Genomic DNA, 13,866 nt, shown 5'->3' with positions numbered 1-13,866 from the left:
TCATGCCTGGTGTCTTATAAAACCAGGCATTATCAAAGAACCCAAAGCCCTGCCTGTAGCACCAGTCTCGTAGCCAGGCAAATCTTCAAAAGAACTCTTATTCTGATTACTACACAAGGGGCTTGAGATGTTTGGAGAATTTAGCCTTAATTGGGTATCAGAATGAAAATTCATGGTGGAAACTTAAAATCTCATTACGTATTGAAAAGTAGGTGATCTTATATGCATGATGGAGACTGCTGCTGTATAGTAAGAAACTGCTAATTGGCATTAAATGTTAATGGAATTAATTCTGCTTCTATGGGAATGTTTCTTATAAAACCCCATATTGTATGCCATCACATTTCATTAGCCCAAACAGATTATAGGTCAGTCAATGAGCACCTGCAGTCATTTCCCTGCATCTAGCATATTTTTGCTGATGAACCAAATGGCTTGGAAAAAGTAGACCACATTTGTTTGTTTGTTTTTTAAAGAAAAAAGGGATGGTGGTGTGTTTGATTAGTGATTACAAAAGTGAGTGAGGTGGATTCAGTAATGCCAAAAATCTGATGAGCGTAGGAAATCAGCTTAGTTGTCTGAATAAAATTTTATATGTATTGACACTAAAAAAAAGCACATGAAAATTATTTAGATTTTTGCGTACATTTGTTTACTTGACTTGTCTACAAAGAAGTCCCCATGTAGGTACTTAATGAAACACCAGATAAGAGGAATTATAGGAAGCCTCCACTTGGGAAAATAAATAAAAAATAAAAATAATTAGACTATCATGCAAGAATTGAGACAGCTAGTCTTTCTCTCTGAATCGAGTTAGGCCTTCCCAAGGAAGCTAACGCATTCATGAGAACCAGGTGATTAAATGCTGAGTTTGTTGAGTAAGGTTTTCCATTTTTCTGCTCATGCTGTGTTTGCTAATCAAGTATAATTTTCTTAAAAGTCTCTTCTATTCAGAATAACTTGTCAGATACAATCTCTGGCTATTCCCTGGACTTTGAGAGGCTCATTGGGAATATTTGATTTAAATTCTGGATAAATAAATCATGTTACACATTTCTGTTTTCTGATTCAATGACTGCAAAAAACAGTGGGATACCTTTTGTTTTTCCAATCCAGAAGGAATATTTTAAAAACGTTTTTCAATATTTAACGCAAAAATGACAGGTTTTGCAAGCCTTCAGGGAATTTGCAGAAAGTAAATGCCAAAACTAAGAAAAAAATTAGAGATTTGAATAAGTATACATGCTGTCTTTCAGTACTTGCCAAGATCTGGGCTAGACTTTTAATTTAACTCCGCTCTTGGCTCCTGGCTAGCACAAGAGCACAGGCAACATTTTCAGTATGACCATGACATTCTCAACAAGATGTGGATGGGGGTTTGCTCTTAGATCCTATCTGCAAGAGGGAAAGTGGCCTACCTGGCATTCATGCCGTTGGTACCAAGCGGAGTGCTGCTGCAAAGCTAACCTGTGTGCAACTGCCTGGGACTGAGGAGAAACATGAAGTACAGACTAGGGAAACATCTTAGCAAAGATACTCAGCTCAAAACCTCACATTTTTTTTCTGAAGTAATTTTATCTGATAATACAAAAGCATTGAAAATTAATCCCTTTTCTTTATATGTACTTTACAAATATTTGAGGTTTGATGCTGAGCAATGACTGTATCTATGAGACATCCATCTACCCAACAAACCTCAGGAATGATACTCTAGCTTTGGTTCATAGTGTTAAAAAATAAGTTATTACAGATGTCCTCAATGCAGAAAGATGTTTAGTGCCTTTTTCAGTGTGACTTATGTATCTTTGGCTTTCATGGGTGCTTCAGGACTAGAGCTGACAAGAAGTAGAATCATAGAATCAGAGAATCATAGAATCGTTTAGGTTGGAAAAGACCCCTAAGATCATTGAGTCCAGCCATAAACCTAGCACTGCCAAGTCCACCACTAAACCATGTCCCTAAGCACCACATCTACATGGCTTTTATATACCTCCAGGGATGGTGACTCAACCACTTCCCTGGGCAGCCTGTAGACAGAGAAGGCATTGCTATTCTTTGTTTTCTCAAGCAAAAGTTAGCCAAGGCACTTTCTCTTCCATGCAGTGCATGTGCAGGAATTTTTCCCCCTAAAAATGAAACTGGAGGCTAAAGCCATCCAATGACAGTGTTTCTTTTGTTTTGTTGTGGCAGGCAAGTGAAAATCGGAAGCTCCTGAATGCTCTGAAGAGTTTGCTGGATGACTTCCGCTCAGAGCTGCGGGACGAGGAGCGTGAGCGCCAGGGGCTCCAGCAGCAATACGCCCTGCACAAGGCAGCCTGGGAGGTGGAAATGACTGAACTGAAGTGTCACCTCGAACAGGTAACGTCCCCCGTGTCCAACACCAGCAAAGAATGGCTGAGGTGCTTAATGAAACAGGAAATCTATGACAGCCAGGAAAGGGACTATATTAATTCATTTTACCCTGGTGCCTGAAAGCCCCCCTGAAGCCTGAGCACAGCTTTGCCTCTTGAGTTGCCTCTTGGATTCCAGTTGTCCCAATATGAGTGGTCATGTAGTAGGTACTGTGTAATGTACGTGAGGACAAAGGAACCGAACCTCTTCTTGATTTATTTTCTCAGAAGAGTTGGCTGGTAATGTATCAGCTGTGGTAATGAGATGTGCGGGTGTCTGTATTTATTGGTATTTATAGGAGAGAAAGATGTCTTGATGTTGGCGTGCTCACAATTACCTTGTCACTGTGCCTTAGCACATAACAACTGCGGTATATGATGCATAGGAGAGAAAAGAGTGATTTAACAGTACTGAAGTGATAGATCAATATGTTAATACTAAACCAGTTATTCAAAGCTACTGGTTAGTGATGGATGGTACCCCACTGAAGAGAGAGTTCTAGCTACCCACCATGAGATACCGTTAGAAGTATGTGTATAAAATCTGATGCCAGGTGCTTCAGTGTCACATACAGCTGTTCACAGAAGATGTACTGTTTCTGAAGCAATATGAAAACAAACCAGCAAAAAACCCACAAAGTTTCCTTTCCAAAGCTGATGGCATAAAAGCTCTAATTTTCTGCATTGAAGAGGGGAAGGGTGGGAAATTTAGTACATTTAGGTCTTGAGAAAAAGATTTGTAATTGTAGACCTTCTCTGCAGAAGACAAATATAATAAAAATATTCACTGCTGAGAGGGTGGTACATTTAGGAGGATTTACTGAACGTCGGACTCACTCTGACGCACAGAGCTGAGATGAGAGCGCTGCTTTTCCTGCCCGGGTACTGCAGGCTGCTTTCCCAGAATGAAGTAAGAAGCTTTCATTTTAGCAGAGTTTTCTCTCAACGGATTCAGATTCTCAGTTCAGCTGCTTCTTAGTGCACACACATTTCCAGACAACAGATCACTCGAAAACGGAAACAAAATCAATTCCTATTTTCGCTCCTCCCAAAATGAAACCTCGGTGACAGATTTACCTTAAACTTGAGATGGCAACAAAGAACAAAACTTAGAGGAAGTTAGTCTGACAACAAACTGCCAATTTAGAGCTTGCATGCTTTGCCTTTGCATGGGCGATGAACTCCCGGGATGCCACTTTGGCTGGAGTTTGGCACCAGGACAGTGCTGCCACTCCTGCCCAGGGAGAGGAAAGATTTTCACCCTTCCTTCTGGGGGCTTTATCAGGCTCTTTGCTACCTCCACTGCTCCATGGTAATAATATATAACATACGGTATTCACTGAGTCATGGCTGTTACTTTTTACATTTTTTCAAGCAAATGAAAAGAACGAAACTGGTCAATATTTAAGACGTAATACTGTCTTGCTTAGCCAATTCCCCACAACATTTGTATTTCACAGTAAAAACAGGTCCCTAATGCAACAGCAAAAAGATAACACATCAATCATTAGAATGTCAGTTAGGATAGGGCAAACAATGTAAGTGTCCCACTGAGGTCTGGTGTATGTGCTCACGATTACAAGGAGGCAATTAAAAAACTAAATATAAAAATAATAATATAATAAGCCTGAAATAGAAATAATATAAATATAAATTTAACTTTAATTAATGTTAAAGATTCAAAATATGAGGTGTTTTCACTATAGATTCAATTTCAGGATCAAAATGGGAGGAGCTAGTGAACAATGTGTAAAATATCAGCATTACATATAGTCACGTTAACATCTTTTGCTATCCTGTGCCCAACATGTGGCATAACAACAGCTTTAACTAAATAGCCAAGTCTGTCAGGTTGGTGTGGGTAGGAGGACCTCTTATGATGTCATTTTGTTGTTTTGATTGGTACTGATGAAGCAGTGGGCTGTACAGCTCTCCCACTGTAGGTTTTGTATAGAGCTGCCAACCCCCTGACAAGCACACAGAGAATCAAAGCCTTTCTAGTCTCCACTCTTGTCTTCACTGCTGCTGTTTTCCACTTTTTTTGTGAAGCAGTAGGTCAATTAACAAGAGTGTTTTCCTCAAGAGAGTCAACTCTAATTAATATTCACTGGCAATGGTTTTGCATTTTGATGCTTCAACTCTCTGTATAGGAAAGAAAGAAAAAAGGGAAGAAAGCTCTTTTGATACAAAAGCACTGCATATCAGAGGTGACAATGTACTGTTGCCTGCTGCTTTGGAGCCTTAGCACTGCATATATCATTAAAAATAAAAGTCTTGCCTGTCAGAAATGCATGTACATCTTATTTGGCAGAAGGATCCTTAGGCATTGTTTCTAAGATAAGAAATAATGAGATTGCTCCCAACTATAGAATTGTGATAATGCTGAGCCAATAAGGAGTCCCAATATTTCTCTGCCTCAGCCGGGCAAGTGAAAAATCCTAGTATTCTGGGAATTGGGAAAAGAAAAGTTTGGAAGAAGGAAGGAGTTAGTATGAGGGGCTAAACCCTGTGTAAGCTTTGAGAACTTGCATGTAAGGACACGGACCCTCACTAGGGCTCTGACCAACGGTCCAGCTTTGGGATGCCTGCAGGGAATATAAGCTGTAGTGCACACGGAGAGGCATCTGGCCACCCTTAGCAGTTAGCAGGTTTAAGAAAGTCACATGTAGACTTTCATGCTAAGGAGCCACGAATGAACGTTTCCTCTATGACTGGAGCTGTTTCGTCTAAAGAGAGGCAGAAGGACTCTCTCCTTGCCAGGAACATTGTTCTGCCTTCCATAGGCACCAAGAACTCTCTTCTGAGTCTAAAGACACCACCTCTGACTGGAGAAGGTTTTAGGTCCCAAATCACTGCACACCAGGAAATTATTCTGAAGGTGTATCACTGTATACTTGCCTTGGTTTTGAACTCATCTTTGTACTGATAGACTTCCTGTATTCTTCTCAAATGGAGCAAGAGCCAGGGCTCTGGTCTGGGTGAGCCCATGGTCCAGCACAGGATGACTTACTGTATTTTGGCAGCTTGGGCATGGCACTCTAACGGCAGCCATACATTCTTGGGATATCACTCTTCTGGAGCATGTTCTTACTTCCCACTGCCTCCCTCAGCTTTCCTGCCCTTCGCAGGCACCACCGCCTGTCTTGTTTGCTAACTGAAAGGCTCAGAATTTGCCCAGTGGTGGTGAAGAACTCAGTGGTGTAAGGGGAGAGAGACAATGAGTCTTATTGGCACTTCAACATTTTGCTATTTTTTTTAGATTCAAAAAAATGGAAGAAGGCATTTGCTTTATAAGATAATCATACAAACCGTATTTATTGCAACTGAGCATTTGTTTGCTTTATAGGTTGCTTTCAGCATTTTCAAGCTTCATACCAGCTAAAGAATTGATCACAGGCATTGGTGTGTCTTTGCAACTTAGCATGCTAGCCATAGCTACTGCTGCATGTGGCATTATTCCCCAAGAGGCAGCAGAGTTGTAAGGTTGAGTCTGCACTCGAGCGTAGTTGGATTCACCCCAGACACTCCAGCAACCACCCCTAAGAGCTCCTATTGCAAGATGAGAAGTCTGCAGGGGCATCAAAGGTCCTTGAAAGATGGCTTACATATATCACAAAGAACAAGTCCTAAATAGCCCCCTGTCAGGCTTGCGTGTAAGGAAACTGTATAGAGTTTACTTCATTAGTCCCCTTAGTACTTTGGCTGATCTCAGCTCTGCAGCAACGCTCCTGAAATTCATGATTATTTAGTGTCACAGCTACTCAGTAAACCCAGCAGGACCTGGGGCGGGGCACACAGAATAGTAAAATTAAAGCAAACAAACCTAAAAGAATGGGTGCCAACATTGCTGACCCTGGTTGCAGCACTAACTTTGACTCTCGCAGCACCAACTTTGACTCCCACAGCACCACGAAATGGAGCTGGGGACTTGTGGATGGACAGAGAAAGATGTAGCGGGGGGCAAGAGGCCATTGCCTGAAGTTAGTGGTGAGTTTGGAAACTAGCAGTGGTATTTTTAAATGTTGCTGAACTAACATGTGGGCAGTCAACATACTGGGGTGGTGGGTAGGAAGGCAGCAAAGCTTTCTGGCTTCCTGAGAAGCCATGATGCCCATCATGGATCTGCAGCACAGAGGTGTCTTTCCTGGGATGTTCTGTGTTTCTGCCCCATGGCACCTCCGGTCTGCCACCAAGCCATGCAGTTGTGGGCAGGACAGCCTCTCACACATCGCTGCAGGTCCCACAGATTTACACTGCACAAACAGGGTAAGTGTGAGAAGGATAGTGTCATGTCAACCTGGTTAAAATAGGCTGCTGCTTTGTTAAAATTGATTTTTTTGGTTGGTTGGTCGGTTGGTTGTTTGGTCGTTTGAAAACAACTGGACTTTGGAAATTAGTGGTAGAGGATGCAGGTGTTTTAAGATTTCCCTGTCAAAGCAAGTGGTGGTAACAGGATGTTCTCTGCAGCTCAGTACAATTTTAAATGACTCAAGCAATGACATCTCGGCCATTTATTTGCAGAGGCTGTTCCAGAGACTAGTAAGCTTCACTCCTGAATCCAGTCTGAACTTCCCTTTGCTCAGAAAGTTTGAGCTTATTTTCCACATACAGCAAGGTGAAGGTGGTGTCCTCTCTTGCTAAAGGAGCATGTTTCCCAGCAGACCTGCTGCCTCTCCTTTTTGAGGACAACTTTAACTTCAGAGGCGGAAATGAGCTTTCGCTGCTTTTCACTCCAGTTCGCCTTCACAGCCAAGGGATGGAGATGTATCCCATTCTGAGTCACTCACACATCTACTGAGTTGCCAACAAAAGGTCAGGCTTCAGGGATAAATTCTTCACTTGCTTGACCTTACACAAAACCATTGAGCACTTTTTTCACTCTGACAACAGTCCAGCAGTGGCCCAGGTTGACCAGAGAGGTTGTGAAATCCCTGCCCTTGGAGGTTTGTCAGGATCCAACTGAACAAAGTCCTGCACAACCCGACCAGATCTCAGAGCCAACCCTGCTGGAAACAGGGGGTTGGACTAGAGACCTCCTGACACCCCATCAAGCCTGCATTTTCCTATGAATCTGTTCCCTTGGGCCAGCTCTTCTGACTGAGCTGAGCCCTGAGCATGAAATGAAGGAGAAGGGAGGGAAGGTAGCATCAGCTAACAGCCCTGGAAATCAGTTCAGACACCAGAATCTGAAGAGATGGGGGGATGATCTTGGTACATGTCCTTCTGGTGGTAACACCTTCTTTTGTTGGAAGGTGTAAGGAGCTGTACAACAAGACCATTGCTGAGGGTTGTTCTGGGAAAAGTCTCTTCAGAAGATGAATGCACTCTCTTTAGGTTTCGGGTGCACTGAGTGAGAGCACAAAAGCAGAGCAGTGGGTGAGGACATTGTCCTGGCGATTGTCTCATGATGAGGTTGGAATTTATCTCCATGTTTCCTTCATTGGTGGTACCCACACTCCCATCAGCAAGATCATAACTGATGCCTTAATAGCATGAGCTGATAGAGCTTGAGAAATTATTCACTATGGTTTTTCACTGTCTTGATTTTAAAACTTTTTCCAAGTTGAACATATTTGATCATTTATTGAGATCCTAATATCTAAGAATTGCCATAATTTTGCCATTACCTTTGTGGAGTTAGGTCTTTAACTCAAATTCATTGTCAGACACAGGCTTTTACCACAGAAATTTTAATGTCCTAGTAACGTTTTACTTTAATGCCAGCTGGAAGGGAAGAATGAGAACACCTCAGGAGAAACAGGCTTCACTTCTGATGCAAAGGGAGCTTTTAAAAGGGAAAGAGAGGAGCACAAGAAGCTTCTGGCTGAGAGTCATGGTGTGGTGATGGACCTCCGCTGGCAAATCCAGCACAGTGAGAAGAACTGGAACCGGGAAAAGGTGGAGCTCCTGGACAGGCTTGATAGAGACCGGCGAGAATGGGAGCGTCAAAAGAAGGAGCTGCTCAGGCGGATAGAGCAGGTAAGGAGTCATCTTGGGCTGAGCAATGGCTGGCTGCAAGCATGAGGCATTGCACCATTGCTACACTCAGACCAAGGTCAAGAGGCTGTATTAGGAAGCAGCACACGAACAATTTTGGTTCCTTGGCTACATCAGTGTTTCTCATGCTACAGAACAATTTACATACACAAGGGACTAAAAGGCAAATGCTCATAATCCCTATAAAAAAACACTTATGAGAAACCAACTCCAGGTTAAAGGCCATTTCCTGCCTCATTTCAATTACCCCAGACAGGCATGGTCACGTCGATCCATTCTGTTTGAAAGCTTTTGTGCATCTCTTCATGCTAAAACAATCCTACATGCAGGGTTATTCAAGGTTTGATATACAGCTTCCTGCCAAAAAAGTCTGTTCATCTGTGAATCAGCCACCAAAGATGCCACTGCTGTGACTATTCAGTCTCAGCTGAATTCTTTTTCTCTAGCAAAGGAACCCAGGGGATAACATGAAGAGCCCTGACTGGTAACAAATAAACAGCTATCAATACTAAATATTCAGAAGACACTTCTGACCTTGGTCACATTAATTTTGTGCACACGTCTGCTATCATTTGCAAATCTGATAACTGCATACCTGTCCCCTTGTTTGTTGTGCCTATCCATACTTTCATCTGCTTAGCATTAGAGACAAATGATATCTAATGAATTTATTATCTTGCTGGAAGCCACATAAAAAGTAAAATGTTTAATGAGGGAGAGTTAATACACTGTTTTTGACTGAACATTGTTCAGCTCTGAGTCATGCATTCCAGGAAAAGTAAGAAAAACAACTGAAATTGTGGATCCTCAATTAACTGAATACTTTCTGTCCTTAGGACATCAGAAATGGAATGGCACCAGATTTGTGCATGCTCTCTAGGGAGCACTACGCTTGAATGAAGCATAAAGTAGCTTCGCAGGTTAAGTTGATGAAAGCCCGGTGTAACTTCATGACCAGTTTTTGAAAAGGGTTCATTATCCATGTGTCATGTTCCCATGCCTGGGATGCAACAAGAAGCTAAAGAAAAGTCACGAGGCTGTAAATATTATGAGTGCAAGACTAAATCTCAGTTTAAGCTATGGCTGTTAAACCCACAGAGAAGCACTTAGGAAAATCCTGTACTCTATGGATATTTCTAAAATCACTTCTAAAAGTGTAGGTCTGAGTGGGCGGTGACCAATGTGAAGGTTTTAAAGATCAAGAAAGGTCATTTTTGAGCTTCTAAATTAAAAAATATCAATAAATGATATTCTGAATTTTTTGATCTCACGTTTATCTGAGGGTTTTTGTGTATACTTCATGCAGCTTGTTGAGCTAGCTCTTATAATGCAGCCCAATAGTATGTCTCCTAAGACAAAACAACCAACGGCTATGTCCTGGTTTGGCCTAAACCAGGCTGATTTTCCTTTCAGTGATTTTTACTTTCAGCTAAGTCTCCTCTAAGTAACTGCACTTTCTGAAACTAACTGCATGTTATGAGCTAGGAAGGCTTGTAGCAGAGATCTTCATCCAAATTACCTGGTTTCCAGGGTTCAGTGGCAGAAGGTGCCGAGTTCTCCATGGTTTGACTGGACTGGTTTCTAACCATTGAGTTTCAGTGGTCAAACTGCCTCCTGCGGATCCTTCATGCACAATGGGAATTAAATAACCCTTAGAAAATTTCCCAATTTACTAAGGATGTGGACACAAACTTTTCTTCGGTCACGGGTACCTCTTTGGATGGTTATGCTGCTGCCCCTATGAACTATATTTTTTAATATTATCTCTTCAGTGTATCCTCAGTAGCTTGAGGGACTTAACCTGGTTAAAGACTGCTTTTTCTATTCCCTGGGAATGGGGCACATTGAAGGAAGAAACAGAGAAATCTCTGTTAATGTTACCTAGCCTTTAATTCTCTTTAAACCTGACATAACCTCTTAGTGTCATCTTGGGAGAGCCTACAAAATAGCTCTTAATTAGTCCTAGAGGTGATATCTTTTGCTACTATTCTGAAATCTCTAGGCTTCACCTATATATTTACTGTACAGCAGAGTTGTACACAGAATTAGCAATAGATAAGGGAAATAAAAAATATTATATCAAACTAATTTCAGAGGACTAGATGATCAGAAATAGCATTTGAAATCTTGGCTACCTGCCTGCAAAACTTCATAACTCCATCTTTGCTTATAATCAAACATTTCCCTGTGTGGCAGGAAGCTTCCAAATATTTGCAGGCTTTTAGTTGAATATCCTCTCAGATTGCAGTCATGCCCTGCTTTATATGGAAACAATTAGTATATCTCTGAAGTCCTTCTCCCCAGGGTTTTTCTGTGTGTATTCCATGTATGGCAATACATAGTGGATGAGGAGACTACACCAGTGTGTATGTTTGAAAAACAGAGTCTAAGAGATAGCAGAAGCATGTGTGCCAAATTTCATACTAATGCTTTATGCCTGTCTGCTTTCACACAGCTCCTGAATAATACATGTATGGTAAGGGGGAAGCTCTCACCAATGTATAAAATATATAAAATACTTTACTCTGGATGTTATGGGAATACTGCTCGCATATAAAAAACATGATGACTTACTTTTTTCAGAGCTCAGAATTGTGGGGGGTTTTTTTTAAGTACACTGTCACTTTGTTTTCCCTTAGAGAATCTCCCTCCACTGTGCTTATAAAGCTAATTGTGCACAGAGCACACTGGCAACTATTTAAACACACAAAATCACCTGTATGAAAAGTTAGGTGTTTAAAGGTATAAACACATGGGGACTCAAAGTTATTAGTCACTCCTGAAAAGTTAGGCCAGTATTTCTCACTTTAATTCTCCTGTCAGCTGTCTGAGATTCAGAGAGTGAGCCAGTACCTGTACTGTTTTCTCATAAAGGTTCCCAGATCATTACCCTTATAGGATCTCTGGAAACCTGGAAGGGCTTGCGATCGGAACTATGTATACAGAAAACATACAATTACCATTTCTTCTTGCTTTGAGTCTTGCCCATATGCTGGGGAATGGACTTTGGGATCTCTCAAGATATACCTTCCAGCCCCTACCTTTATAGGATACCTTAAATTAGCTCCTTTTAATAAAACTGTTTCAGAGTTTGTATATCATGAGCAAAACACAGAAGATGCATTCCCCTTTTTATAGACCTGAATCAAGCAAAAATCTCACTGATTTCAGCCCAAGGGCAAATTTAGTCATTCGGGACCTAAAATGTTTTGATCTACATTAGCCAATACGATGTCTGTTTATTATTCCAAAGACATGCAACAAGATTAAAATAATATTTTTTGTAGGTCCTCAGTCTCCAGGGTCCTAGGGAATGACTTGCATTTGCAGGTTACTGTGACTAATCTTAGCACCCTGCTCTAGCAAAACATCAGAGTTACTTATCAGATTCCTGCTGCCATTCATCATGTTTGAAAATATCACTTACTTCATCTATCCTGCTGTATTTACAATTAAAGGAGAAGTTGATCACATAATCTAATTTTAAGATTGCCAATTTCACTAGTGGTTCACCCTATCTTCACCCAGCTTTTGCAAAGTGTAGAGTTAATAGCTTTGATGGCCCTTCTATAAATATGCATTTTCTTCAAACATGCTTTGCGTGCCTAATTTGTCCCTTTGACAATGCTGTTCTGTACAGTCAACTTTCTAGCCATGCATTAGGGCTAGACCATCTATAAAACAAAGCTTTTGTCTTTTGTTAAGCAGAATTTTCCACCTCTGGAAACAAATGGTGTACATAAAAGTGCAACCTTTGTATTGCTGACCAGAAGAAAAATGTATTTGTTTTGATGAGACTCCAAGTCACTCAACCTCCCTTAAACTCCTACTTGTATTGCTTTAGGATCTCATATCAAGATTGCTTTGAAATAACAGTCAGTGCTGGTTTGTTTCCTTAAACCTCAGATTATAGAGAGATGCATTATTTTGTGTATATATACACACAGTGTGTATATGTGTATACATATATATGTAAACAAGCAAAACTATACATATACACATTTAATCACTCAAAATCCCACAAGTAATAGAATCAAAGTCCTAGAGACGTCTCCCTTTGTGGAAGGAGTGGTAGAGCAATGCTGGCACCCCTGGCGCCAGGCGGTGACCTTGGGGCGCCTCCCCAGGGCACGGGTGCCTCGCTTCTGGGGAAGGATGAGTTCTGCAGAATGCCATGCACTACGTGAGTAATTGCTGTTCTTTTTAATTTGCCTTGTCTCCAGCTTCAGAAAGAAGTGAGCCCACGAAGAGGAGGTGGTTTTCTGTGTGACCAGAAGGAGAGTAACCTTCGTCCATTTCCGACCCAGGGGAACCTTCATGTGCCTCGTCCGATGGGGTCAAGATCCTACTCTGACTCAGATGCCATTCAGTTTGGTGACCGGTCACTGTCTAAGCTGAAGGAGAGCGATCGGTGCAGCGCCACAGAAAACCTCTTTCTGGAGTCACTGTCACTTGATTCCCCCGATGAGTCTGATGAGCACCGGTCTCGGCAGCTGGAGCAGGAGAAATTCTTGACCGGATTAATGGAAGTATGCACTCTTCTACCTTTTATCAAGGAGATGTGTTGTCTCTTATGTCAGAATTGGTAGAGCATCCCTGCTGTAGGAAGTGAGATATCGTGTCACAGGCACTGCTTACAGTTACCCAGTAGTGAATTTGGTATGGACAAGCTTATGAGCCAATTAGACCAGTGTCAATCACCTGAGAAACTGGGAGCCAGCCTAAAGGTCCCGAAGATTACATCACCTTGTGGCCATATTATGTATGATAACTAGATTTGACACAACATATTGGTTTAGAAGGCCTTAAATCTCTTCCAGTTGTAAGTAGATACATATATATGAAGAAACACAAGCTGTATTTTGTTAGTAAAGCAGTAAGTGCTGTAGAGAGGCATGTCTGGTTGTTCCCTTGTGGTTGCCTTCTAAATAGATGAGCATGAATAAGTGAGATGAGATGTTAAAAAAAATAAAGTTATTCTTCATCAGCAAAGTACCTATCCTGAGAATACCATAAAGCTATAAAGATATAAAATGCCGTGCTAAGATATGTCATTGGGCCGTAGTGAATGTAGTCTGTGTCCTGCTAAAATTGGCACCACTGCAGGCCTAATTTCACCAGTTCCAGGTCTTCATGGTTTTGTTTATATTGATGCTGAATGAAACCCAGGATCCTCATCCCCATATGCTGGTGCAAAGTAGCCTGTCAACTGGCATGTGGTATCAGTGACACTGAGAAAGTTCACACTAACCACAACTATACACTTTAATGGTTCCTGTGAAATTAAAAACACATTACAACCGCAAAACGCTAATATCTCCTTTATTTTCTATTGTTCCAATTTTGATTGTTGTTTTCTTTCCTTCAAATTCAGTCTGATGTTTAAGAAGGGAGATCTCACTTCCCTTTTCTGTTTTTCAGACATTACCACCATTAACAAAAGTGTTGGCAGAAAAATTTGGTCCTTGGTGATATTTAC

The 13,866-nt window shown here is 41.4% G+C and overlaps 1 protein-coding gene across 11 annotated transcripts in view; it reads left to right on the top strand.

Moving 5' to 3' along the window:
- The window catches only part of MTCL1 (microtubule crosslinking factor 1), a 116,946-nt gene that overhangs the window by 90,935 nt on the left and 12,145 nt on the right, over positions 1-13,866 (top strand). For all 11 annotated transcript variants that reach the window (XM_068396307.1, XM_068396306.1, XM_068396301.1 and 8 more), the window contains 3 exons: positions 2,191-2,358; positions 8,115-8,369; positions 12,611-12,916. In XM_068396307.1, the coding sequence (XP_068252408.1) occupies positions 2,191-2,358; positions 8,115-8,369; positions 12,611-12,916 (729 nt within the window). The remainder of the gene's footprint in view (positions 1-2,190; positions 2,359-8,114; positions 8,370-12,610; positions 12,917-13,866) is intronic.

The sequence above is a fragment of the Nyctibius grandis genome, chromosome 3 (assembly GCF_013368605.1).
Source record: "Nyctibius grandis isolate bNycGra1 chromosome 3, bNycGra1.pri, whole genome shotgun sequence".
Taxonomy (NCBI): domain Eukaryota; kingdom Metazoa; phylum Chordata; class Aves; order Nyctibiiformes; family Nyctibiidae; genus Nyctibius; species Nyctibius grandis.
The sequence above is the reverse complement of the archived record's forward strand: the minus strand, read 5'-3'. Positions and strand labels throughout refer to the sequence as shown.